General features: G+C 27.8%; 1 protein-coding gene and 1 long non-coding RNA gene across 2 annotated transcripts; one reads left to right on the top strand and one right to left on the bottom strand.

The window, feature by feature from the left end:
* Positions 1-24,395, top strand: LOC107453588 (uncharacterized). Its single transcript, XR_001585354.3, has 2 exons — positions 1-180; positions 23,721-24,395. It is a non-coding gene; the product is annotated as an uncharacterized LOC107453588 (long non-coding RNA).
* LOC107453587 (uncharacterized) lies at positions 14,560-27,073 on the bottom strand. Its single transcript, XM_016070463.4, has 11 exons — positions 26,730-27,073; positions 23,858-24,060; positions 23,259-23,451; positions 22,508-22,639; positions 22,299-22,420; positions 21,300-21,470; positions 20,461-20,614; positions 20,072-20,235; positions 19,332-19,509; positions 18,662-18,887; positions 14,560-17,626 (listed from the first exon to the last, which is right to left on the bottom strand). The coding sequence occupies exons 1-11, from the start codon at positions 26,839-26,841 to the stop codon at positions 17,464-17,466; spliced, it is 1,818 nt and encodes a 605-aa protein (XP_015925949.1). The 5' UTR covers positions 26,842-27,073; the 3' UTR covers positions 14,560-17,463.
* Positions 27,074-27,534: the final 461 nt, after the last annotated feature.

Below are 27,534 nucleotides of genomic sequence, written 5' to 3'. Positions count from 1 at the left end.
ACGATGCTCTGGTGCATAGAAATAGAATGAAAATCAGTAACTAGCTCTTAATAGTTGATTGAAAATACAATGACTGAGTTAAATCTCAGTTTATCTGAATGGAATCAGAAATAGGGGATTATGAATATAGTCAAGACATGAGATGACGTAATTGGCGAAACCTTTTTGCTGGATACGTGGGTACGGTGTTTAATTTGATATTTATAATAAATCAAATTGGGCATTTTGAGAAATGCATTCTTTTATTCTAACATATTTATACTTTTTCACAGTTCAAAAAAACACATAAATCTATATAAGGTATTTTTTAAACATTGATGTTCTAAATTTTTTTAAAATTAAGTTTGTAAATTGGATCTTTTTGATGTTTCTTCAGAATAAAAATGTGCGTATATATATATATATATATATATATATATATATATATATATATATATATATATATATATATATGTAATACAAAAATTAAATACTTTTGTGTTAATAAAAGCATTAAAACTCTTTCGTTTTCATAAAATATCTTTAGTAAAAGATAAGGGTAGAAATTCTATTTTGGGACTACAAGGCTAAAAACATGCCAATGAATAATAATTAGATTTATACTTCAAAAGAGAAGTTATTTTAAGATCTTTCACTTCCATATAAGGAAAGATTAAACGATTTGCTATGAGTAATAAATAAATTTGATGAGGCGTAAGAATACAGAAAAATACAGAAAAAGCATATGACTGGGCCTCTTTACAACTAAAAATCATCCTATAAAATGCAGGAGCAATGTTTTTGCGTGACTTTTTGGTGTATAATGTTTACCAACTAAACTCCGTCGGATCTGACTGGAACATTGTCCCCCCCTCTCCAGCCGGGAGAGCGGGGATGTGACTTCGGCTCCACGATCTATTTACTAAAATAAAATCTTGTGCACAACATGTTCTCATTATTCCTGCTTTCTTGACGAATAAATCCACCAAAATATAGGGGTTGTTGCCCTTATATTAGATATATATATTTTTCATTCAAACCAAAATTATTTTTAAAAATATGCATCTCACATACTTTATTTTGTTACACAAAATTACGTGGCTTAGCATTAAAGAAATTATAATAGTAATATTTTTTGATAGTTATAAAATTAATGCATGTTTTGAAAATTTACGTTAAAATTTCCCAGAATAAACAGAAAAATAAGTTCTTTCCCAGTACCGCTAAATATTTCCTAAGTTGATGAGGCTTCGGTCTTCTTTCCCCTCCTACTTTTATAACCTAACTCAGAAAACTTTACAAATCAGAATCTGTCACTTATATTTTGCCAAATCAGTGTTCATGATCCCCTTCCTGTGATAACGAAAAAGCTACCATTTTCTTATATTCTTAGAGGAATTGTTTTTTAACATACATTAATTGTAGAAAGCAACAGGAATTTTACGCCAAGCAAAATTCCACTGAGAAAAACTAAGTATGGTCAAAACTACCGAAATGTAGTAAAATTTACCGTGTTTCTGGTTTTAAGGGGAGACCGAAAAGTTCGGTAATTTTTTACCAATGCTCTTTAACGATTTTGATAAAATTAACTATAAAATATGGTTTCATAGTATAGAATACAATTCAGTAAATGTGGTAAAATTTGACAATTCTTTCATGATACCTTACAGCATGGTAAAGAAAGAAAAAAAACAATTTATTCGATTAATTTTTGCATTTATTCTTTCTAAGTGTGGTAATAAGAACTATAATTCTTAAAACCAGAATTTCTGCTAAACCATTACCATGTTGCCGGGGAAAAAATACAAACAGACTGGTTTATAAAGATGTGAAGATTACATGGATTCTAAGTTCTAATAATGTAACAACAAGAATTTTTATTAACAATATTGGACATGTTACTCAGTCCTAAATTTTTTTTAAACGTGAATTGAAATAAGATAATGTATTTATACTTTCCTGTGCATAAGAAAAGGGTTATTTAATACAAGTAATACACACCAAAATACTACTTTTTGATTTAAATACTTTTACAGTGAAAAGCTAATGCAACTTTTAGTGAATGTTTTTAAATGAGCTATTTAATAATTGTTTAAAATAAAGATAAGAATTCTTTCTGCTGAGTATAAATATTTAGATGAACATAATAAAATGTTCAGATTTTTTTTTCATGCTGAAATATATAAGTTTGAAATAATGGAGGCAAACAAAACTGAAGTAAATTATTTTTCTCAAGAAAAGGACTTGTACGAAAAGGTAGAAATAATAATATTGTAAGTTTGCTCTTCTCTCTGAGTTGAGAGAAATTAAAAATATCCTGGCCAGGTCATGACAATGCTAAGCAAATGTAGCATTTTAAAGACTCAGCAAATTTTTCATGTATAGCTCAGAACATTTACATATGATATTTAGTAACTTGAGTGTTAAAAGTATATCTTAGAACTACAACTGTATGTTCTAAAATTTTTTCGAATAATAATTTTACTTTGATATTTAATTATACATAAGTGTATATTTCATATTTTGTTCCTTGAATATATTATGTTTCAATGCATAAAATTTTTTGTAACATGGGGGGAGATCCAATTAAAAAAAAAAAAAAAAAAAAAAAATATATATATATATATATTTTTTTTCTGTGTCCAGCGGGGATATATGTGATGCCAGAATTGGCATACACATATTTATTTTCTATCTTTTAAAATATCCTTAATTACTTAAACTTATTTTATTAATGGAAGAATTATTTTTAAAATAAATCAAAAACTTAATCTTTTTAAGCGAACATAAAATATTTATTTCTTCTCTTCCAGATCAATGTAACGGTACTTTCTTTTTATTTCATTATTATGCAGACATATAAATTCACTGTCGCCTCTAATCGAAAACAAAAATCTATTTATAACTTTTTATTCTAATTTTCCAACAGCTAAATGTTTCGGTTGCATGGTTATAATAATTCACATAAATTTGTTGGCGACTCGTGATCGCCAAGGTGTTCTTTTTAACCCATGTGGACATGCTAGTTGGCTTTGTTTTTGGCTATGATATATTATGATAAATCGCCAAATTTTGGATCTCCTACCCATACTCTTTCTCTGTCCGTTGAGAATAAATATATTCACTTTGAATTTCTAAATTGGAAAGGCTGGGACCCCTTCGGGGGACTCCCAGTCTTAATTTTCTAACGGTCAGAAATGTTGTTCTGCCTTTTTTTGATCTCTCAATAGAGAGTATTATTAATTTCATCCCTTTAAGGGATTTCTTATTTTTTGGATGAAGTGGCCACTATAGAAATCTTAAGTTATGATTAATAAAACCTAAATTTACATTCAATGATTTGCACATTATTTCCTGGAAACTCAACGTTATTGTTTTTATTCATTCAATATTGGCCAAAATGAACATTCATACATTCCACTATCAACGATACGGTTAATGAAGGAAGCAGCAAAAGCTTTTCATCATTACAAAAGATCATATATTTTTGTTTTATTTACCAGAATTATGGCTTTTTTTTTGCCAGAAATGCCATTACCATAAAGAACGGTATTTTTACAAGAATTTTTTTTTCCGTAAAGAATGAGTTGTAATCACCTTTCTTAATGCAATCCCCTGTATTTCGTATTTTTCACGTGTATTTCGTATGAAATACGTGAGTAAAATACTGTTTGAAAATATACATTTTAGCTGCCGAAAATTAATTATTTGTTAGAGAAGAAAAGATTTCAAAATCTAAAGAATCATCATGGAGATAGCTAAACTCCGTGTCAGATAAAGTTTTTTTATTTGTTAGAGAAAGAGTGTTAACTGCTTAGTTTCTTATTAATTAATTCGAATTCGGGAAATTTTTTAGTGCCTTCAATTTAAGGGTTACGGGCAATATAGTAATAATTATCCAAAGGGATATTTTTGCATCGAATTGTTCATTCGTATTGTTTCCTTAAATGTATTGTTTAAATTTCTAGAATCTATACAAAATAACAAGATAACAGAATAGTACACGCCATCTATCTTATTGCTTTCATAGGAATTGTGATATTTTAACCAAAAACTCTTTTCTAAAGAACTTTAAAATGTAGCTTATCTCTGCAATACCCTAAACCCTTGAATTACAGGAATTCCCGTTTTCCTTGAATATTATAATAATTGTATAATTCAAATTTTTATAAGGTTTCCTAAGCAACTTTTTGAACGAAAACAAGCAAAACATTTTTTAGTAATTCCTAGTTAATTTCACATTGATTTATATTATAATTTTTATTAATTCATTCGCTCAAAACCTTAAATCTCGATTTCTTAAAATTAAGTTTAGCATTAATTAATCTAATGCTAATTGAAAAGCTTACATCCAATTCATACATTTTCAATAGGTACATAAACTCAAGCAAATACTAGGAGAAAGACTTTCGACCTATCCCACCCAAACAAGAAGGCGGAAACTTTGTGCAAACACTAAAGAAAATTAACAAAAGCACCGACCCTCATGACTCAATTATTGGTTTTCAACAAACGGTAGTTAAAATGAAGACGTAATAAAACAAACAGAACTTAAATTAAAATAAGCTAAACAGTTGTTAATCCCTCGAGTTGGAACGCTGGGAAGAAATTAATCGGAGGCGGAAAAGCAAAAACGTTTTCCAAGCTATATTTACTCAAACATTCGCGAATTCTCCAAGCTGATTGTTCGGGTTTACCCGGCATGCATTGTTGCTTCGAGGAACATCGATACAATGGTATTAGGCTTAGGAACAATACATTTTGATCAATTGATGCAATATATTAAAGGGTCTTGCAGGTAGATCTTGGTGCTTGTGCCATGGTTTCAAATGGCCATGGGCTGTTATAGTCTGAAAAGGGTTTTGGGAAATCATCTTAATCATTTCCTCAAACTCTGTTATGGACCATTTGTCCGGAATCGGAAACTAATTTACAAACTTCTCTTAGAACAATCTGAGGATAATTCAATTTGAGGTTAGCACGCGATTAAAATTTTCAAGCGGGGAAGGACAATAGAGCTAACATTTTCTACTAGGTTGTTCAGTTTGAATTAATCAGTTTTTGCTGTATTCTACATTTCCCGTACCAATCAGTATTAAAATACTAATACATCAAATTGTATTATATCGAATTTTAAAATAAGATCAACTGATATATTTTACATTAGAGAAAAGTAAAAATTTTCTCACTCTTCATTTCAATAGTGTTTGGAATAATTTAAACGTACGTAATTTTGAAATCTTAAGGTTTTTAATGAAATAAACTTCAACAGTTTAGCATCTCTAGTTAATTTAGGACTAAAAGAACACAACCAATATACTTGGTGTAATTTTTAATAATTGTTTTTAAATTAAAAACTGGTGTATACATATTTTTAGGAAGAAACGATTTTAAAATCCTTGTCAAAATGAAAACAAAATATTATCCATGTTCAGACTTGAAAATGAATATTTAACTGAGAAAGAACTTATAGAGAAATCGAAATTCGTCAAAACAATTGCGAGAGAGGCACGAGTGAAATTCGAAGCCAGTTTGACTGCTTGATGAAATGTGGAGATATTTCTAATATTCCCTCTTCAACTTTTCTCTGTTTTAAATTATGATAAATATACTCTGTGCTAAATGGGAATAATGCAAAACAACAAGAATAAAGCGCAAATAAAGAAACAAAATGGACATATTATAGTTTTGGTTCGATAAACAATAACATTCGTCAGCGTCCATTTACATTTTGAGTCACAACATTAAGGATGGTTCTTGTTTATAGTATCAAGACTATAGAATGCCCATTTTAACTTTTATATGTGTGCATTATTCTCATTCTTTTGATTTACTTCTCCCTGTTTCCTCCAGGAATCAAGTAGGTTTTCGTGTTTAAAGTGCCTTTTCTCCCAATTGTGATTCTTAAGATTTTGATAGCGTTTTTGTTTTTTCCTAAATTTAATAAAATATATATATATATATATATATATATATATATATATATATATATATATATATGTTATATGCCAAATATATCATTTACAGAAAATAAAGTATATATCAAAATAAAACATCTCTGATACAAAATTGCGAAAATTTCAATAAATTTTAAAATATTTGTAAAGGCATGATTAAACTGTGATAAAGTATTTTTACTCGAGGACATTTTAATTGAAAATAGGATTTCAAATCTAATAAAAATAAATTTAATGAATTCTTTGCATAGACGCATTAAAAGTTCAATTTCATTCGAGCAAACTAATTTTTACATCTTATAAATGTATTCTTCTTCTTATCTTTCGAAATATAGATGAAATTTATAGCTAGCATGCATATTTTATCATCATATTTAAAATTAATATTACCGAAAAAAGAATTTAATGCTTCGTAGTCATGGAATTCTAAATATTCTATGATTTGCAAAAGACATATATTCACTAAAAGTAAATTTTTAAAATACAGTAAACCATCAAATATTTATGTACGATAAATATACATCGTGCGTTATGCCTTTTCTGAGTTTTTAAATTCTTTCCGTTTTTCGTTCAAATCTACTTATTGGTTGAATACATTAGAAAAATGATTTTAATTACAATTATGAATGAAAATATATTAAAATTTTAATTTTAAATGAAAAAAATCATAGCGAATGATTGTTCATTTAAGCAAATCAAACATTCATATTACGTTACTTTCAATTTGAAATACTACAAAAGAACTATGTTCCATGTCATTCTACAAAATCTCTTTTAAAAGTAAAATACTGTTTTTGCAGATTATAAATGAATCATTTCAATTCCGATAGAATTCTTTTAAAAAAAATTTAAATTCTTTATTAAAGTAATATTGTTTCATAAATCATCAAACGAATTAATTGCTAAAGTAGTTGCTAATAATCAATTATTTAATTAATAAGACGAGAGTAATTTGCTCCGCCCTAATGAGAGGTGGCAATATCGTTTGATCTAAGTTCTCGCATTTCTCTCGCTTGGCAGTTCTTTTCTTAAAAATTTTTAACAAAATGCTGCATTTTCAGATTGATCAAACGATACCGCCATTTCGAACTTTAAAATTCGATACCATACTTTATTTAAACATTTCTCCCCATGTGCTCTTTTGTCTCCGTTTAGAGCAAAAGCGGATAAAAGTGAAAGCATTTAATGAAAATTCGTGGCTACGCAACAATAGGAAATGAATGCAAATGAGGGGAGTGATTTGGCTCAAAGTGGACTTCGAAAGTAATGCAGGTACTTTAGCAAAGGTGATTTAAAAGTTGAATGCCATCTTGTACAATGTAAAATAAATGGCATTATTGGGAAAACTCTCTAATTTTTAGTTGGTGAAACTTTCGAACCAAACTTGAAACTGCCCTTTTAGCTATACCCTTAAGGCAAGGCTGTTAAAATTAAAATATTGTATCTACATTTTTAAGCAGTAATTAAATAAAATTGTTTTTTTGAGAATTGCAGTCTGGAAAAATTCTTCATGATTAAAATATAAATTTTACTTCTATTTAAAACTATTTTTAAACGATTAAGAGAGAAGAAAAATTTATAAGTAAATAAAATATACGTCCTGGTAGTTTTTCTTTTCTGTTTTTTCCAATTTTATCATTTTTTCACAATATTTCAATAAATTTTAGAACCTTCAGTAAGCCATTCCATCACAATTCAGTCTGTTGCTTCTGAAGTGGGCCAGGTTAGCATCATAGATTTTTGAGAAAAATGAGCTCCATCTTGAACTTAAAAACTCATCTCTCGAATTTTTATAGTCTTATCTAATTTTTAACAGTTAAGAGCGAAATAGTATTAGATAAATAAATTTTGCGATTTCAAATTTTTTTTCCCTGCAATTTTTGATTAAATCTAAGAAACTTTATTGAGCAATTCCATCTTGATTCATTCAGTTACAGCTGAAAAAAAGCTAGGTGGCCATGATCGAGCTTCAAAAAAATTGAAACAAATACATCTCCCAAATTTTCCAAACAGATTCAACACAAAAAATAAATACAAATGAAATTAATTAGTTTAAAGCAATTTAAAACTTTATCACTTTTTTTTACTTAAATATTCATATTACCGAAAAAGTGAAGCATTTTTAATTTACTACATTTAAAACTATTTAACTTGCAAATATTTCTTAATGACAGATTAAAATTTTAACTTAGCAGAGTTCTAATTAATATAAATACAATTTTAATAAGAAGAACAGTGCAAATTTTTATCTTGAAAAAATTAGGTTTCGAGAAATTTAAACTTATTTTCTCCATAAACAATTATTCTCTTTATAGTAGTTTTGGCGAATATTTCATTTTTAAATATAGCGTTTAGTATAATTCGTCTTAAGCTTCTACGAAAATTGAAAACAGTTTTTTTCATCTAACCATATCATCTTTGTTCAATATATATTGTTCTTTTTAGGATTAAACAAAAAAAAATCCTACTTAAGAAAATTTTTTTATTTCGAACAAACTGTTTGCAATCAGTGATTTGCATTCATGTTTTCAATTTCTCAAATAATATAGTAAAACCTCAGTTATTAAAATAGTGAAAAATTGTGACTAATGTTATTTAAAAGGCAATTAAAGGGATTTTGTATATAAAAAAAATTTAGAAAGATCCTTTTTTATACTAGATATGTATATTCGTTTAAAAATGTTACGAAACATAATTTTCAAAAAAGAATAATAAATAAATTAGAGTAAACAAAACAAATAAACAATGCTCTATTATTCCAAGTCTGTTACGTACTTACTAAACAAATAATATTTAAGTCTAATTTCAGATTTTTTTCCCTTTTTTTTAAAAAAAAATAGCCTTTTTTAAATAGAACTGTTACCGTGAATGGCCGAAATCAAAAGAATGTCGCCTTTCACTGTTGAATGTCAACAATCACAAAATTGCTTTGGTGAATGTCCGAAATATTTGTTACATCCGATTTGATATTAATTTATTCGTTGATATTATAATAATTATTCGATATTAATATCTGCTGAGGATAAGGAAAAACATCAGTGTTCGGAGTACCGGATAAATGTATGCCGGGCAGTGTCACTGAACCTTAAAAAAACATTAATGTAGGGCATACCGGACAAATGTATATCGGGCAGTGGCTCTGAGCTAGACCTAGTATATATTTCGGAAATTTGCCAAAGCGACTATGTGATTGTCGACATTCACCAGTGGAAGTCAACAACCACCAATTTCGGTCATTCACAGTAACAGAATCATTCAAAAATGGCCTATTTTCCCCCCTCTAGAATTAAAAGATAAATTCCATAAAAAGCAATCTAAAATTATAAATGTGGGGGTAAAATTCATTTCCGGAAAATTTGTGCTCAGCTGATTCCACATTAACTGAAAGAAGAACCAAAGAATGATAGAATGGCTGCATGTTTGCGTTATTTGGTCAAGTATTTAGTTAAGATATTTGACTGAGGTTTATTTCAACATTCTCCGTCCTGCCCAGATCTTTTCCCTTATGACTTTTTTCAGGTTGCATTTTTAGCAACCTGAAAAAAGCTATTCGTGGACATTGGTTTTATAACGACTATGAATTGCAGAAAAAATTAATCTAATGATACCTTTTGAATAAATTGAATTCCATGGTTACTTTGTATCACACGTTCGATCATAAAAAAGAAAGAAAGAGAAACAAAAGAAGCCTACACTTTTGAGAATCGCATATTAATATTTCGTAATAATAAAAGGGCTATTGAAACCTGTTAATACAGAACCGTTTTAACTGATTTACAACTCTAAATGTGTAATTTCTGAGAGAAATAATCTGAATAAATTTTTTAATCTCATATGTTGAAGAACTAAATATTAAAATTTAAAAATATTTTCAAATTTTTTTAGCATATGAAATTACATAAATAGGAAACAGATAAGTTATTTTTCTCCCTTAAAATTTTTTTAGTATGTTTTAACATTTTCAGATGTATAAAACTATATTTAAAAAAAATATCGAACCAATTTACATTAATGTTTGAAAGTATTATACACAAAAAAAACAACTAGATGGCGCCATCAATATAAAATAAGATTTTTTTTCTCACAAACTTCCGTTATTTCTTTTCAATTTCTCACTAATTGATAAAATAGTTTCATTTTATTTAATTATTTAAATTTTTTTTAACTTTCTCTAAAAGTAGCTGACGGATTTTTCTGTGTAAAGAGATTCACTTATTTAAATAGCTACCATCTATATTATTTATTTGTTTATTTAATTATTTTTTGAGGATTACCACCATTTAAAATAAAAAGTAAAATAAATAAATAAAAAAAAGATGGTTTCTAGTTTGAACTTCCGAAATCATGGATTCTAAAATAGTTTCAAGTATTTAAATTCAAATTATTGATTTTATTGCAACATCACAGTCTTCTAAGCGACACCAATTTCTTAACATATGCCAGCAGGGCCGTTTTATCCATTAGGCACTGTAGGCAACTGCCTAGGGGCCCCGCCACGTTCAGGGGCCCTGTGCTACAGAGAAAAAAATTGACAATGTTTCTTAAACAGTAAAAATTTAATTCGAAATTTCAATGACGATTGTCTTGCTCTGTACATTACATCGACGCTCCTTTAGTACATTTCTGAACGCATTCCAAATTAGATATTAATATTATGATAGTTAGTTCATATATAACGCAGTAATATAATCGCAAGCAATTTTATCGCGGTAATTTTAACGCCGACTAATCAGATGACTATACAGCAAAAGCAGCTTTTTTAACACAACACGCTTGAAAAACGCGCAAAATTCTACGTTGTGAATGCACACTTACTGTTCTGGTACCTACCATAGGTATGTATATTCTATGGCCAAGCTACCAAAGAGTATGTAAAAATAAGGTTGGCAGTACTGGTTCGTTCGTCGCATGACTGGGGAATTCACCGATCCGCTAAATACATACGTTGTATTGTGTCATAGACAACATTTTTGAAACATTTTTAATGTAATCGTTGAATTTTCACTTCGTGCAATTGAATTTTCACTTCGGCTGAACGTTTCCTTAAATTTCTTCTCATACAGAACCACAAAGGGGAAGAACTAGCCACCGAGAATTGAAATTAATTAAAAACTGTCTTCGTTCAACTATGTCTCAAAACCGTTTAAATTCATTGGCCTTAATGGCAATTGAAAATGATGTATTGGAAAAGGTTAACTTTCAGGATGTCTTGAACGATTTTGTAACAAAAAAAGTTAGAAGAGTTAATATTTAAGCTTATTGTATGATTTTTTTAAAATGCATATATTAATTACTTATATTCTTTTCGGTTGATTCAATATTTTTATTGAATAATGTGATAATATACTATATATAATATACTGTGATATATAATAATTAGGAAGTTAGAAGACGGTAGGGGAGGGGGCCCGAGACGAGCATTGCCTAGGGGCCGCGACATGCATAAGCCGGCCCTGTATGCCAGATTAACGTTAAAATATAAAAAGAAATTTTTGAATATTCGAAACTATTCAGAAGTATAATAGCGAAGTAGCAGCGCCGGATTCCCCATTAGGCCATGGCCTAGGGCCCCCAATGATTAGGGACTCCTTTAAAAAGGATTTTTTGATAATAAATTTTAAAAAGTTAAGGAAAAAAAAAATTTTTTTTTTTAAATCAATTTTAAATATATATTCAAATTTTTTCAAAATGTTATGATTATTTTTTTTGTTCTAATTTAACAAAATAAATCAAAATTATTATTTTTTCTTTTTAAATATGCTTTCTTAAATGAAAAGATATGTAAATACTTCTATAATTGAATAAATTAAAAATATAAGCGAAAAATAACTTAATCGAAGGGCCCCAAAAATTTGAGTGGCCTAGGGCCCAGAGTACGCTTTATCCGGCCCTGCGAACTAGCAATGGACAGTTAAAAATGAATATTGAAAAACCAAATCATTATATCAGATTAGGTAGAATAATTCAGCTTTTAAAAATATATTCGAATGACACAATAGGGAAATATTGAAATATTTCGATTTACTTATAGCAATTTTAAAATACTTTCTTAATGAAAATAATGTACTATATTTTAGATTTTATTTTAACACATTATCCTATTTCTTCCTCTTTTGAGCATATAAACAGTAGTAATATAATGATTTTTTTTATTGATTTTTTTTATGATCGTCGTAGGGCAGAAGGGAATAATGATTAATGTCCCCTACAATAATTAGAAATTTCTAAAAATTTCGTAATTGAAAAATCATCACCGATTTAAATTTATTTAATTTAAAAACAAGTTAATAAATTAATAATAATAAATCATTTCGCATAAAAATTTGGCAGAGTGAAGAAACGTAAATCCTTTTGATTTTTTAAATGACATTTAACGGACTGAAGTACTATTTCAAACTTATCCCCCTCTCGAAAAAAAAAAAAAAAAATTGAGGTGCATGCCCAAAATGGAAATTATGGAGTCTCGATTCTTCGAGTTTCCCATAAATCCAAGCTAAAAAAAAAAAAAAAAAAATCAGTCTTGCTCCTAAATAACCAACACACACACACACAATAAGTGGAACCATTACTACGATTGGTTTTAAGACGATTACTACAACTGAATATTGGAAAACAAATTTGTGCATTAAGCACTGAAACATGTGAACTGTGTGTTTAAATAAAACACATTAGACAAATATTTTAAAGTACAATTAACCAAATGCAGTTGCAATGAATATTATAACTTGGTGTAATGCAATAAATGCACCCTGATCATCTAATGTAAATACATTTTCTTTAAATATAATATATATTTTTCAATTGAACCCTAAAATTTAAAGCTTGCTTTGCTTCAATTTATATTTAAATATTTCTTAAATTGTAAGTTTCCGATAATTCGAGGTAGACTCCGTCCCATCCACCTCGAATTATCGAATTAATTGACAAATACAGTATATTTGTTGCGTTTATTTAAGGTTCTAATGGTCATTAAAAAAAGAGAGAGATCTTTTTCAAGATTAAAGCAATTCCTACTTCGAGCTACTCCGTCATTTTATTTCGCTGAAACAACATCTGTTCTTCAAACTTCAGGTTTATAAGCCGTCCATATACGTTATTTTTACCAAATGTCTGAACACTGGTTATAATTTTGTAATGTGTGAATATTTTTTTTACAAATTATAATTTTATCAAAAATATATCCACCAATAAAAGTTACGTTTAAAGTTAAATGGCATATACTGTCGTACAATAAGCAACAAAAAACGAAGTAGCCTTTAGCATTAAAGCTCATTCGTAGGTCACAGCCAGAGTAACTTTTCCACAATGTAGACTTTGGCCGAAGTAGCCTCGAAACATAAATTTTGTTTGTGCTCAGTAAAGAATAATTATATTTTTGTCTGATAAAACGCTATAATTGTAACATTACAGATCACATATTACCGTCGTTGAACAGCCGACCCAATTTTAAGAGTTTACGACTACTAATGCTCAACTCCGTAGCCTTGTAATTTTGAACCCAATTCAGAAGACAAGGGAACTCCTAGATGCATTGGGAGAAATTTTGCCTTCGTGGTGAACTGGAGCTAACCCGCATTTGCGTTACATTGAGAGGAAGACCACGAGAAACATCCACGGTTAGCCTGACGTCAAGGGGAATCTAACCCATGATCCGTCTACCACTGAGGATATTTCTCGTCAGCACTGTGGTCGGTGCAAATCAGATGCAGAATTCGTATCGACTGGGATCCGAACCCGGTTCGCCTCATTGGAAGGCGAACGCTCTATCCCATGAGCCATCGCGGCTCATTACAGAACATAGTACTTTTAAAACTCCTTGGATAGCTACTTTTTCATAATTAATAATTTGGTAAAACTAGTCTAGAAAACATAAGGTTTTGGTATTCATATGCATGGGCTTGGTTACGCCTTGTAATTATAAACAAAGGATTTTTTATTTAAACTAAAGCAGAACAACAACTTATTGTGGCATTATTCTATTGCATATTTATTAGTACTATTTTCACACTTACTTTTCTAGTTCCAATTGTACAGTTAAGAATTTTATATCATTAAAGACTGTATTTCCATCTCCCCTACGCAACCACTACACCCACATACAAATTCTCCATATCAGAAGAAATCTTTTATTTAAAATTTCAGTGGTTTTTAAAAATAAAGAACTTCCACTTCCACCAAATACTTTGGTCAGAAAAAAGTGTATATTTTTCTTAATGTTAAGTCAAAATCGATATTCATAATTTAATTGTTCTTTCAATTCTGTTAGATTACTCATTCTATGTGCTTCAATTGCTCATTCAATGTTCTTCAATTGCTCATGCAATGTATTCAATTACTCAATCAATGTTTTTCAATTACTCATTCAAGTTGTTCGATTTTCACTATATCATTATTTTAATAAGAAAAGTTTGGTTTATGTCTGAACATTCCTTATGAACCAAAAAAAGCTCTTGTTTTATTTATTATTATTTAATTCTAATACTGTGATACCTATACCATTTTTATAATATTCGGAGCTTCTAAAATTTGTTTTGAATACTTTAAAACACTTATATATGTTTAATAAAATGACTTGAATCATATAAAATGTGTAGGATAAGAGCAATAAAACAATGAACTTAAATAATTTACTTTTCTTTTATTCACAAAATCAACAGGCAGCATAATGCAAAAGCATAAATGTAACATATATACGGATAATGAAGATTTACAAAAATTTCAATATGTATTATGATATTTCATAAAACCTCAGCCGATGGTGTTAAAATTTTTTTTGCAAAAAATGCTTTAAAATAATAATAATAATACAATAATTTTATCAACAATTTAGAATAAATTTACAGAACAAAAATTAAATATTCATATGTTTGTCATAGTTTGCCTATGACGTAGATTGAAAAGCATCTTATAATATCAATAATATTATTTTATATCAAAGATATTAAACTAGCTATTTGAAGAATATCATACGTCCTAATCAGTTCTAGAAAGTAAAATGCTTTTTTTGTTATTTATCAAAATCTATTCGTTTCCCTTTAAGCGCATTGTCCCAAAAGATATGCAATTTTAACAAGAATCTATAAACTCTCTAAGGAGACGAAAGAATATCTTTCAAGCATTAAAAATTTCAAATATATTTACGTATGTTAATATTTTTAACTGTGTTTTATATACTTCTTATCATTTTAAAACTAAAAATTAGAGAATACGCATTATTTTTCAGAATCCTATAATTACATTTTTCTGGAGCTATTCTTTGCTTATTTATTTTAAATAAGCTAAAAACAGATTAAAACTAATTGAAACGAATTTAAGCAAAAATGCATTTCTTTGACCCTCAACCATGAAATCATTAGGAACACACCGCTTTCAAAATTAATTATCATAATCATATAAATTATCATATTTTATATAAAATTGAATTATCATTAGGAAACAAAACGGCTTAAAGAAAGAAAAAAAACTTTTAGTTGGGTAAAAAATTAATCGATGTTTCATAAAAAATATTTATTTTAAAATAAAACTATTTTTGTTTCCGTTTCCCTGTAGCTATTAAAAATAGCATCGATATGTTAAATAACAAGTAGGCCTTTTAAAGTTCTAGAACTGATTCAAACTATTTTTGCGAAATTTATACAAATGAAAGACAACTTAATTTTAAATGAATCATTTAGTAATTTAATTTGCATCTTAATAATAGTACTCACGTTTAGAGTCAATGAAGTAAATGATTAAATATTTATATAACATTATTAACTGGATATATGCCCAGTGAAATGTTATAATCGTCATAGTTATTTAAACTTATGATATAAAATTTAAAAAAGAAATCAACTTAAGCACGCATTCTTTTTATGTCAGAAAATTTTCACGGGAATAATAACCGGATACATTCTGTCAAATTGTATATTTTGAATAGGAAATTTTTCTACTGATCATTCAGAATTGTACAAGAGAAGAAAAAAAAAACAGAAAAAATAAAAATCTTATTCATGACTTGGCGACTAACCTCAGAAAAATGAAAGTAAAATTCTGAAAGATAGTTGCGGGGCATTTTTACATAAAGAAAATAAGAATGACGAAAAAAAATATAATATCTTTTGTGAATTAGATTGTTATTTTTAAAAGAAACATTTTTTCAGAAGAAAAAGATTTTATAACATTAAGCTTTTCGATTCTCTTAACTCAGAAATTACATGTGTGAAACTTTTAAAATAAATCAGATTTTGAATGAAATAATAATGAAAAACCTATGAATAAAAATGAAAAACCTATGCATTCCGGACAAAACTCTAAAAACTCTTTTATATCTTTACTCTATCAACTTAACAATTTACTTAGTTACTGAACCATAAAAAGAAATAAGAAATGTACATAATTGCTCCCTTTTTAGCGGCAAAAAGCAACAATAAATATATTTACATGAATAGAGAGCTTTCTGACACTTCAATAATGTTTCGAATTTTAGCTGTACCTAAAATTTTACTTTCATCAGAAAGTTATCATACTAAAACCTAAACATCTTCAAAATCTTTCCTTATCGGAGACTACACAGAGAAAAATTCCGGATAAAATTGCAATAAAAAAGTACCTCCACTCAGGGGGACGGTACTTTTTACCGTGAAGTTCATTTTTAACAGAACATATTACGAAACAAAAAATGAATTTTACGGCAGTACTTTATACCTTAATTTGATCTGGATTTTTTTCCCAACAGGACTAGCAGAAAGTTCTAACAATGCTAATTAAAGCATGTTAACATGAATTTTATAAATTGCAAAGTAAATAGAAAAAAGATGACCATGTAAATACCATCGTTTTTAAGTTGATATATTTCTGCTTATTACTCCTTCCTGCAACAGATGACAAATAACTTTAGGATTAGATGAATATTATATTCCACTAGATGAGAGTCTTAAAAGTTTAAACTTTTCCCACAAATCATAATTTGAATAATATAATTTAATAAAAATATTTTAAGAACTGACAATTGTTAACTTTTTTTATCATGGCAATTAAATTGATTCATTTATTAATTTTAAAATACAAGGTTAGTTTTCATTTTTCTCAAAATATAGTTAATTTTTCGCAGAATTAGCGATAAACGTTTTCCTGAATAAGCATTTGCAACGTTACTATTTGTAGTAAGTTCTTCAGTAATTAAGAATACGAATAATAAGCTGTTATTAATCATTAAAACTAATTAAGATTAATCATTGAACTGTATAAAAAATTGATACGCACAACATGGTTTAAGCTTAAAGCGAAAGAAAAAACATGAGTTCTCTCAGAAATGGTATTTCAGATGCTTAAACTACGATAATAGCTTGAAAATAAGAACAATATTCCAGAAACACCATTTTCAAAGACAAACTAAAAATTTTAAGCAGCAAATAATCATAAAAAAGTAGAGGTTCTTAATTTAAAAAGTTAGGTACCTCTTTTCTCGGAAGTAAATTTTATAAGCATGTATATCAGATCTCTAATTAGTAACTAAGACCAATTTAAATGCATATTATAATTATTTCTACCATCTACTTTTTTTGCATGTCAGTCTGTCTGGGTTGGAGGCTTTTATCATGTCTGAAGCTTTCTCAGCGATCATAATGATGGGGGCATTCGTATTTCCAGACACTAATGTTGGCATGACAGATCCATCTACAACTCGAAGATTTTTAACTCCAATCACCCTGTTAAAACAAAGAGAATCATTTGTTAAACAAATTTTAAAAAATTAAAAAATTTATCTAAATCATTTTAAAACAAAATAAGAGTTTAAAAAATTAATAATTTGAAAATTAGATGCTAAAATGGCTTCTTTTTTTTTAATAAATTTTTATTGTAGTACTAGATTTTCCGAAAAGCTAACTTTCAAAATGATACGCTTATTAGATTAGCAAACAATGCAGAGTAAAATCTAAACGCTGTGCTTACAATATCAGGAAAAAAAATTATTAACGGTAAAAATTTAGTTGTAATATTCCTAATTTATCTGATGTATTTAATGCTTCTCAATTTTTAAATTATAAAATGTTTATTTGAGCTCAACCTATTTTTTTTTATACTTGACAAATAATATTTGATCTACAATATTTTATTGGATGCATATTGTGCATAACTTAATCTTTATCCCATTGTATATGATATATTGTAGTGTATATCATGTTTTAATGATATTTCATATAAATGTCTCTTTTATTTTCAACTTATCTTAAAATTATTATTATTATAGAAAAAAAATATTCTATAGTGATAAAAATTAGTTTTACTTACAATATTATGATAAAATGAAAGTGATTTATCATATATTCTATAATTAATAAAATTTATAATTAGTTAAAAATAGTTTTAATTAATTTTTTAAAAAAAGTTTAAAAACTAAAATCGAAATTTTAAAAATGAGAATTCACCCATAAGTCTTCAATGTATGAATATTAATGTGGTGTTTGTGTGTATTTAGAATATTGTATAATTTAAAAAATTTTTACCAGTGTTCATTTCATAATAGTATTTTTAAACATTAATTTTCAGAAAACCTTCAAAATTTTTATTGTAATTAAACATCTTCCTTTTAAAGGTACTATTTAGTAATTGGAAGATTGTTTATAGTATCAAAGTTCTGAAAATCTTAGATTAGTTAAAAATGGTATATTATCACCTTTAAAGATTTTGATTTGCAAATATTCTACTATTTTCATATATCTTAGTTTTTACATTTCACTTACTTTAACTCTGGATCTACAACTGCAGTTTTGTCTGTTCTTCGTCCCATCTTACAGGTGCCAACAGGGTGATACAAGGTGTAGGTATACATTCTTCCAACGCATCTCAAGTAATCTTCTGAATAAAGTTTGTGTTTTTCACAGCCTGGAAACTTTGTTTTGAACATTTTGGCGCCGATCTCTTTGAAAGCTTTTGTCTTCTCAACGATGTTCACGCATTCTTTCATAACTAAAATAATAACAGCGACAAATGATTACCATAATATTTCGTTAATCATTTCTTACCTTAACTTACATCTCCTAAATATGAGAATTTTTTTATAAATGCCTTTAGTATGATTTCAGAGTATTTCAGAAGTATTAATTAAACATTACATTATTAGTTATAATTTAATAGTATGTAAGTTAAATAATTTAATAATTAAAAATAAATATTAAGTTTTAATAATTTATTATTAAATTATTAATTAATTTATTGATTTATAATTTTATAATTCTTATGTGTCTCAAATGAAGTAAAAAAATAAAAAGAAATAAATAAGAAATAAATTCCTTCTTTAATGACATACGAAAAACTATACAAATTAATCTTATTCAAAAATATGGATAGCCAAGTAATAATAACTAAGATGTTTTTTGTGAAAAAAAAAGTTAACTTTTGAAGTGGATTTACCTTCAACCAATCTGTCAAGATCTTCGTCATATTGAAAAAGATTTGGATCAATGAGGGGGTGTTCCTTGGGATTGGTGGAAGCAAGTCTGATTGTTCCTCTGCTCTTCGGCCTTAGGTAACATGGAAAAAACGTGAAAGTATTCTTTCCCGTGTATGGAGCATATACTTGTCTGTACACCTAAAAATGTATTAAAATATTTAAATAAAAAAACTGACCAGAAATTTTTTTAAAAAAAACGCGTTATTTAAGTTTTATAAATAATACGAAAAAGGGTACTCTTTTTAGTATCTTTAGAAATGTATTCGTGTGGGTATTTGATCATTTCTATCAACTAACACATCGTATGAAAATGAAAAGAATATTTATAAAAAGTACGCTTTAAAAATTATGTTCTTAACCAGATAAATTACACTTTTTTTCTCTTAATTTAACAAAAACATTATTTTTTTTATATATACATTATTTCAAATTTAATTCAATGCAATTAAATCAAAATAAGATTACTAAAACATGTATTTTCTTTCTTTTTTTTTACATTTTCACAGGATTCAGTATAATTTATCTTAGCTTTCAAAGTTATTATGATTGAAGTAGCTTTATAAAATAGATCCACGAAGACTTCTAACAATATTTTTAAGAAACAATATTTTTAAAGAGTAATTTTTTTATAACGAAAATTTAAGCCATGTTTAAAAAATTAGTTTAAAATGCAACAATAAAATAAATATAATGAACTTACTTTATCTGTTATCCCGACTGCGCTTTTCAAGATTGTGCCATAATCACTAGCAGGAGAACCAGCAGCCAGGTGGATTTCTATATCGGGCCAGTCTATGGTTGGGTCATTGTACTTGGAGTTGATGTAGGCCATACCTTCAATTCCAGAAAAGCTGGTAAGAGGTCCTGGAATTGAAATAAATTGTACCATTTTAGAAGATCATTAAACTCTATTGCAAACATGGATATCTCAGTATAAGTCTTTAACAAAAAGTTTTCTACTAAGAAAAAACTATTTAATCTTTTGCTTACGGCTGGTAAAACTGATGATCCAGAATATCGGGTGCTATCAAGTGCCATAAGCAAAAGATTAATCAATGCAAATTTTAAGAGCAAATGATTGATACTAACCAGTTCCATACTTGTTAAATTCCCCAAGATTGAATGGGCTCAGTATTTTGCCAAGAAGGATAGGTTCTGCTTTAGTAGCCTCAAAGTTCAGAGATGTGGTTCCAACGTGATCTTGTAAGTTATCCCCCACAGGAAGATCGGCAATAACTTTAATCTGAAATCAGAAAAATTAATGTAATTTCGAACCTCCGTTCCATTCTCGAAATTTAAATTTATTAAAATATGTAAAAATTAATCTTACAATTAAATTTTTTACAATACCGTATACACTATCAAAATAATAATGATAATAAAAGTAATTTTAATAATCGTGATAATCTTTATCTAATAAAGAATGAATTATTATTTCATTCATTAAGATCAATCTGCATAATTGACAATTTCAATGTTTACCAAAAAAAGACCTTAATTTCCCAAAATATCTGAAAGATGAAGTATAAGGAGATGTAACAATGGCAAAAATTCAGATTGGTTAATGGCAAACATTTAGTAAACGAATATCGTTCGAATATCGTAATAAACGAAAATCGTTCAAAAAAAGTTATTATTTGGGTGCAGGTTCAAAAGACTCGAGGTACCCAAAAAGAAAACCCCTTGAGTTTAAAATTAGTGGCTCAAATTTAACATAGATGCAGAAATAAATTCTACACAATTGGTAAAACAAAAGTCTTTTACACTATCCAATTATAATCTTCCTACATTAAGAAATTTTTCCTGATCTTAAAAATACTTTTATAAAGGATAGTTTTAAGCTACTATTTTTAATATTGCCCTTCTTAAAATAAATTATTTAAAATAAATCGTCTGACGAAACACATATCTTTTTTTTTTTTACTTACTCCCAATTTGGTCAAGTGTTCCTTAGGTCCAATACCAGATAACATCAGAAGTTGGGGAGAATTGATAGTGCCACCACTAATAATCACTTCCTTCTTAGCTTTTACTGTGTAGATGTTTTTGTTGATTTCAAACTGCACACCATATGCTTCTTTCTTATCATTGATCAAAACCTGAAATCATAGAAAATATATTTAAGTAAACGTAGTCAGTCAATTTATGCCGTATTTAATTAGAAGAGTTAGTGGAAAAACACGTTAAGATTTGCTTAAGTGTATCTGAGAAACAATGTTTCGAATGCCTTAACAATGTTTAGAAACATCAAAAAGCTGGTTACAAAACATGTTTTCTCATTACTAAACGCTTTAACCTTTTAACTGTCATACCCGAAATTTTCTCGGGATATCTTTTTTTTTAATGCGTCGTATCTTTATACCCTAATATATGTCGGGAAAAATTTATTTCGGCTTCATCTCTTTATCAAACCCAAATCTATCACCGAGAAAAGTTGACTGAGATGCAATTTAGAACAATAGATGGCAGCACTTTACTGAAGGTTTCAAAGAATAAAGGTTTATTTAAAGTACGCGGCATTTTTATGTTGCAAAATGGCGTCCAGTTCTTTGAAACGTTATATAGATGATTTATTTCTTTAAAAAATAATTATATTATTTTTTTTAATTTTCGAAAAATAATGCTCCATTAGTAGTGAACTTTATCACTGCTACGCTGTGTGGCAACCGCCTCAATTGAATATGCAGTGACTGCGAAACCTTGAAATTTATATGCATGTAATTCAAAATATCAGTTTTTAACTACTAAGTATATTTTATTTTGTACTAAACAATTGTTTTTTGAAGAAAAAAAATGACAATTTATGTACCCAAATCATCCAAAACAACTTAAACAGTAAAACGTTTTAAAGATTGATTTAGAAAAATAACTTAACAAACATGCTGTTCCACTAATCTCTTCTCTTATTTATCAGGTTTTCTATTTACCTTAAGAACAAAAGCGTTTTCTATGATATCTAGATTTTTTCGACCAGAAGCTGGAATCAAGAAAGCCTTTGCCGTACTGCACCTTCTACCATTTCTGATTGTCCCTTGCAATTTTGAAAAACCTGTTAAAAATTGAGTAATTTAATAAGAAAATTATGGCACTTGGACATACATATTTAAAGCATGTGCAACACTATTGAAAAGCTTACCAGTTTGCTTTTCACTGTTGATGTCTCTGTACTCATAACCTCTTTCAGAAGCAGCTTTGGCAAATGCTGTCATCAAAGTGCTATTATACTGGGGACTTGACACAGTTAAATACCCATCGCTGCCATGAAGAGCTGTAGGTAAGAACATACTATTAATCAGGGGTAATTGTGACACAAAGTGAGAAACCCTGAAAACTTTATGCACAAAAAATAGATATCAATTTATATACCATACATGTTTCGTTTCAACCATAATTTATTTTTAAATAAAGTTTATAATTAAATTTTCTATCAATGATGAATATCACACCTTTAGTGTAACTAATTTAAGAAAAATCTTAGTTCTTACAAGAATTGCGATAATGGATTTTAAAATCACGTGAATACAAATCGCGATGTACGATTTTGGTAATTAGAGTTTATTTCAATTAAAGCTTTATAGACAATATTCAAAATAATAATTGTCTTAAATTATTAAGTAACAGATTTTCCGACTTAATTCACTATTTACAAATTTTTAGCATCAATTTTTTAAAAAATAAATGTTTTGCTTTTAAGCTGTTTCTTTCACAATGTTTTTCCGAGTACTTTATTAACTGCTAATACTTCTATATCGTTGTCGATAATTTTGCCTATCGAAAGGATAATTCTCATTAATTTAGAAGCAGAAAAGATAAAACACAGCTTTACTCAGTTTACTAACAATATAGAAGCAGCCAACGATGAATCTCGCAAAAAGAGTTCCACTTACTTGATTTTTGACAGATTTCCTTATCGGTGTTATTTTCAGACTTGATGAAGTAGGGTTTTACATCTTTCCATGACCATCCATCTGCTCCATCCTCTGCCCATTGGTCGTAATCCCTTTTATTTCCGCGAACATACATGAAGAAGTTTAGAAGACTAGATCCACCTATGCCTTTTCCCCTGGGCCATTGAAGTTGCTGAAATTTAATATGAAATACTTCATTTAAAAAATTTAGTATATCATCGAATTCAGTAATAATTGTCGAACATATTCAACTAAAAATAAAATAAGTACACACTTTGGGAAATTGAAAATACTAACAAATTATGAGTCCAATTACACTAAATAAAACAAAAGTAATTCCAGCTGAACTTGCTCCTAATTTTACTTTCAGATCTTTAAAAGAAAAGAAATTACTTTAATTTATTTATTTATATTTATTTATTTTCATTTTTTTCCTTGCAGATGCAAAGACTTACTCATTGAGTTTGTAACAAAATGCCTTGAGAACGCGGCAGTTTAGATGAAGTTAGCACTTTCATGACGAATTGAAATGTAAATAAAATGACTTTTTATTTAAAAAAAAAGCATTTTAAACTTACCCTGTTATCATAACCTAGAGCTCCCCTTTTTTGAGGCACTGTCTTATATTCCCAGTCATATTTCCCATGTTGCAAAAGAAATGCAGCTGCAGGAATCTCTGTGATTGCATCGGGATTGGGCCCAGCTTCCAAAAGAAGAACGGATACGCAGGGATCTTCCGAGAGACGAGAAGCAACTACTGACCCAGCAGATCCAGCACCAACTACATGAAAAGAAAAAAATAATAACAAATTTCATGACCATAAGAAATTTCATGGCCATAGATCCAAGACTCAAAGGTCATCAAATATGATTGATTTCAAATATAGAACACAATTTTTCTTTATTGTATACATAGTTGATATAGGAAATTTTATTCTGTTAGCTACCATTTTTATGAAATTATGGGCAAGTTTTGTTTTGTGAAGATGACTGAGTTATTTTGTGTCAAAATTTACTTACCTAAACACAGTTGAATTGAAAATTAAAACCATTATATAGTTATCATGTTTTGTTATAAAATGTTTTAATAATAATAAATATTTAAATTGCTTTAAAGGTGTGTTTATCTTATTTATTACGTTGGTGAATCAAAAACTGGAAACTGTTTTCTTTTTTCTATGTAAAGAAAGCAAAAATAAAAACAAAGCAATTTAATGCTTTTCAGTTAACTTTAATAAAACGATAAAAATAACTATAAAACCACAAAAACCTTATCAGGCATCACTTAATAAAGTGTGAAAAACAATTAAAACTCTTAGGAATCTTTGATATAATGCCCAATATCCTATAAATTTATTTTAATTTATTTTCTTCATTCCTTATTTTCTATGAGGACGGGGATTGCAAGACGAAAACATTTTTAATTATTTGAAAACAGCAGAAATAATCTCAGCAGTAAATAAAATACTTCGTCTAAATGTTTTTTTTTTAAAGGAAAAAAAAGAAGACTTCAAGAAACTAAATAAAATTTAGTGCATTGAACTTACATTTCATTTAAGTTTAAAATATTTATTGGAAAAAATTCTAATTTTAAAAACAAACTATTTTTACCAAAAATAAAATAAAAGTAGATTCACCATAAGACTGAACTATTTTCATTTCTTTTTTTTTACCATAATTTCTATTTAAAAAGTTACCTTTGTTTTTATTTTATTTTACCAAAAGTTTCTGATAGTTAAATGTCTAATTGATTGTTCGGCAGTTGCGTCATTTATGACTAATGGATTATTAAATAGCTTTCTCCTCTAATAATAATCATTCAACACAATTAGACCGGAATAAACACCATTAATAAGTCAGTTGTTTCATCAACGTATATAATTTATCATACTCATCCGCAATGATAACACAGTGAGCATGCGCAGTCAATAGCAATCGTTGAATTTAGAATACTAGATCATGAGCGACAATTTTGATTTAATTTAACTCATAACGTGTACAAAACTTTTACATCATTACATTCCTTTCATTTACATCAGTAAAAACAGTTTTGTTAACCTTTGGAAGGAAAATTATACAATATCAAAAGCTTAGTTCAATAAAATTCTATGAAAATAATCCATGAATATATAGTACCTAAGAATATTTAAAGGATTAAGAAACTACGCCTGATAAGAGTAAAATAGGCTTATTGGAAGGCTTATTGTATTGTTTAAAATATATTAAAATGTTTAAATATTACGAATTTCTCAATGCATTAAAAGAAAACATTAAATTAACAAATAAAAAAAATTAGGCATGAAACATTTTAAAGTTTAAGTATTTTAAAAATTGCATTACCTATCATTATCTTATTTCATTTATTAAATCATGGCAGAAAATTACAAAACATTTAAACTGAAAAGGAATTTATAATAAACGATTACCATTATGTTTTGTTGTTAAAAATTTAGAATATGTCGTTCAACTTTGGCATCATTGAGAGCAATGTGAATTGTGAAAATTACACGTTTGAGTATTATTGAGAAATTTTAGAAAAACGAATTTCAAATTAAAAATATTTGACCCATGATTTATCTCAATCATTTGTAAAAAATAGTAACATGTTAAAGAAAAAAAAAAGTAAAAAAATTATAGATGGTTTGAAAAGAAAAAGTAGAGTCTAATGACTTTCAGGTGAAACAACCCTACTCAATGATTACTTTTTAAAAACACTAAAAAGAGAAAAATAATGAAAAAATATAGAAATTTCTATTTAACAAAAATATGACTTAAAAAGTTTCACCAGTTTAAAGATTTAGTTTAGGTCAGATTTCAATAAAGTTTAAACCAAAATAAACAAATTACTCAAAACAAGAAAAATATTTTGAAATTACTCTGTAAGCCGATGATGTATGGTATTTACAATTGAAAGATTATTTTCTACAAATTGAAAGATAATTTATAAATTAAAGCAAACTATCTTTATTCTTTGAAGAAAAATTTAATTAATGCTCTATTTACCTTTTTAGAAAGCATAAGTTTATTAGAGAAATATAAAGATAGTTTAAATGCAGTAAACAACTACAAAAAGAATAGACAAAAACCATGTGTATACATAAACATAGTAAAAAGAAAAAACTATATATATAATGCAAAGCATAAGGCAATTCTAAAATTAATTAAGACAACTTCAAATAGCAATATTAACGTAAATTATTTTCTTCGTTCCTGTTAAATGAAGAAAATATAGCTCTTTCGAAAATAAAAATTCCACAATTTTAAAACCTTTTTATATCATTCGTGAACCATGGTTTTTAATTTTGTTACTACAATAAATGAAATGACATGCAAAACAAAGTATTTTATACTTTTGAAAAACTTCATAAACTCATTACATAAGAATACAATGATGCAAAACAAATTTTTAATCATTTAAAAAAAATGAAATCATCTATAAATTTAACTTACCAACAATGTAGTCATACTCTCGATTAAAAGTATCTGACGTGTACGGCTTGTACGCTGTCATCAAAGTATTAATTGCTAAAAACACTTGGAATGGTATATTAAAGAAACTCATTTTTAATGACTCGTTCTCCCTACACAAAGTAAAATGATAACTTAGCAGAAAAAAGGCGAACTTAAGAGATGGTCTGTTTTTCAACGATCTGACGATAGAGAATTTGCAAGGAAAACTTAGAATGAATGTTGAAATTTTGAACCTCGCGCACTTTTATACGATTGAAAAGAGTAGAAGGTGTGGGTAGGGACGGTACTTATCAATGTATTTATTTTGTTCTTCCTCGTACCACAGTTGGGCATGGCTACTGGATAGCCAATAAAAAAAGGGATGATCTTCCCCCAAAGAAGGGGAGATAAAGATGAAGTGTGCGTGAGATCCCTGTCGAAAAGTTTGACCATACACCTGTGCCCTTGCGCAGGAAGGTCACACGTACTATAGTTTGATAAGAATAATAATTTTAAGGAGTTATGTTACTATATGGAATGCATATGGTACTTAGGAATAGATTAGACTGATATTACTAAAATTGAATTAGTCACAGTATCAGTAATTGCTGGGAAAAATCATAAGAAAGAAATGTAAGTAAAGAGGGGCACATTTGAACAAATTATTAAAAAATTCGAGATTTTATCATCGTGAATTTATATAGTGTTAAGTAAAGTGCATCGAAAATACTAATGAATATCGTATACAAAAATCAAAGAAAAAAAAAGAAATTTTAAAATTTCTGAACAAATAAAAAAGTTATAG

The sequence above is a fragment of the Parasteatoda tepidariorum genome, chromosome 1 (assembly GCF_982258835.1).
Source record: "Parasteatoda tepidariorum strain Cologne lab strain chromosome 1, Ptep-v5.0, whole genome shotgun sequence".
NCBI classification, from domain to species: domain Eukaryota; kingdom Metazoa; phylum Arthropoda; class Arachnida; order Araneae; family Theridiidae; genus Parasteatoda; species Parasteatoda tepidariorum.
This window is presented reverse-complemented; position numbering and strand designations above follow the sequence as displayed.

Bases quoted from the DNA above. Each gene is read 5' to 3' on its own strand.
- LOC107453587 (XM_016070463.4), bottom strand. From the start codon at position 26,841: ATGAGTTTCTTTAATATACCATTCCAAGTGTTTTTAGCAATTAATACT. The intron at 22,640-23,258 runs GTAAGTGGAACT...TCTTACCTACAG, and splicing joins GGAAATCTGTCAAAAATCAA to CTCTTCATGGCAGCGATGGG. The intron at 19,510-20,071 runs GTAAGTTCATTA...ATACATTTTTAG, and splicing joins CAGTCGGGATAACAGATAAA to GTGTACAGACAAGTATATGC.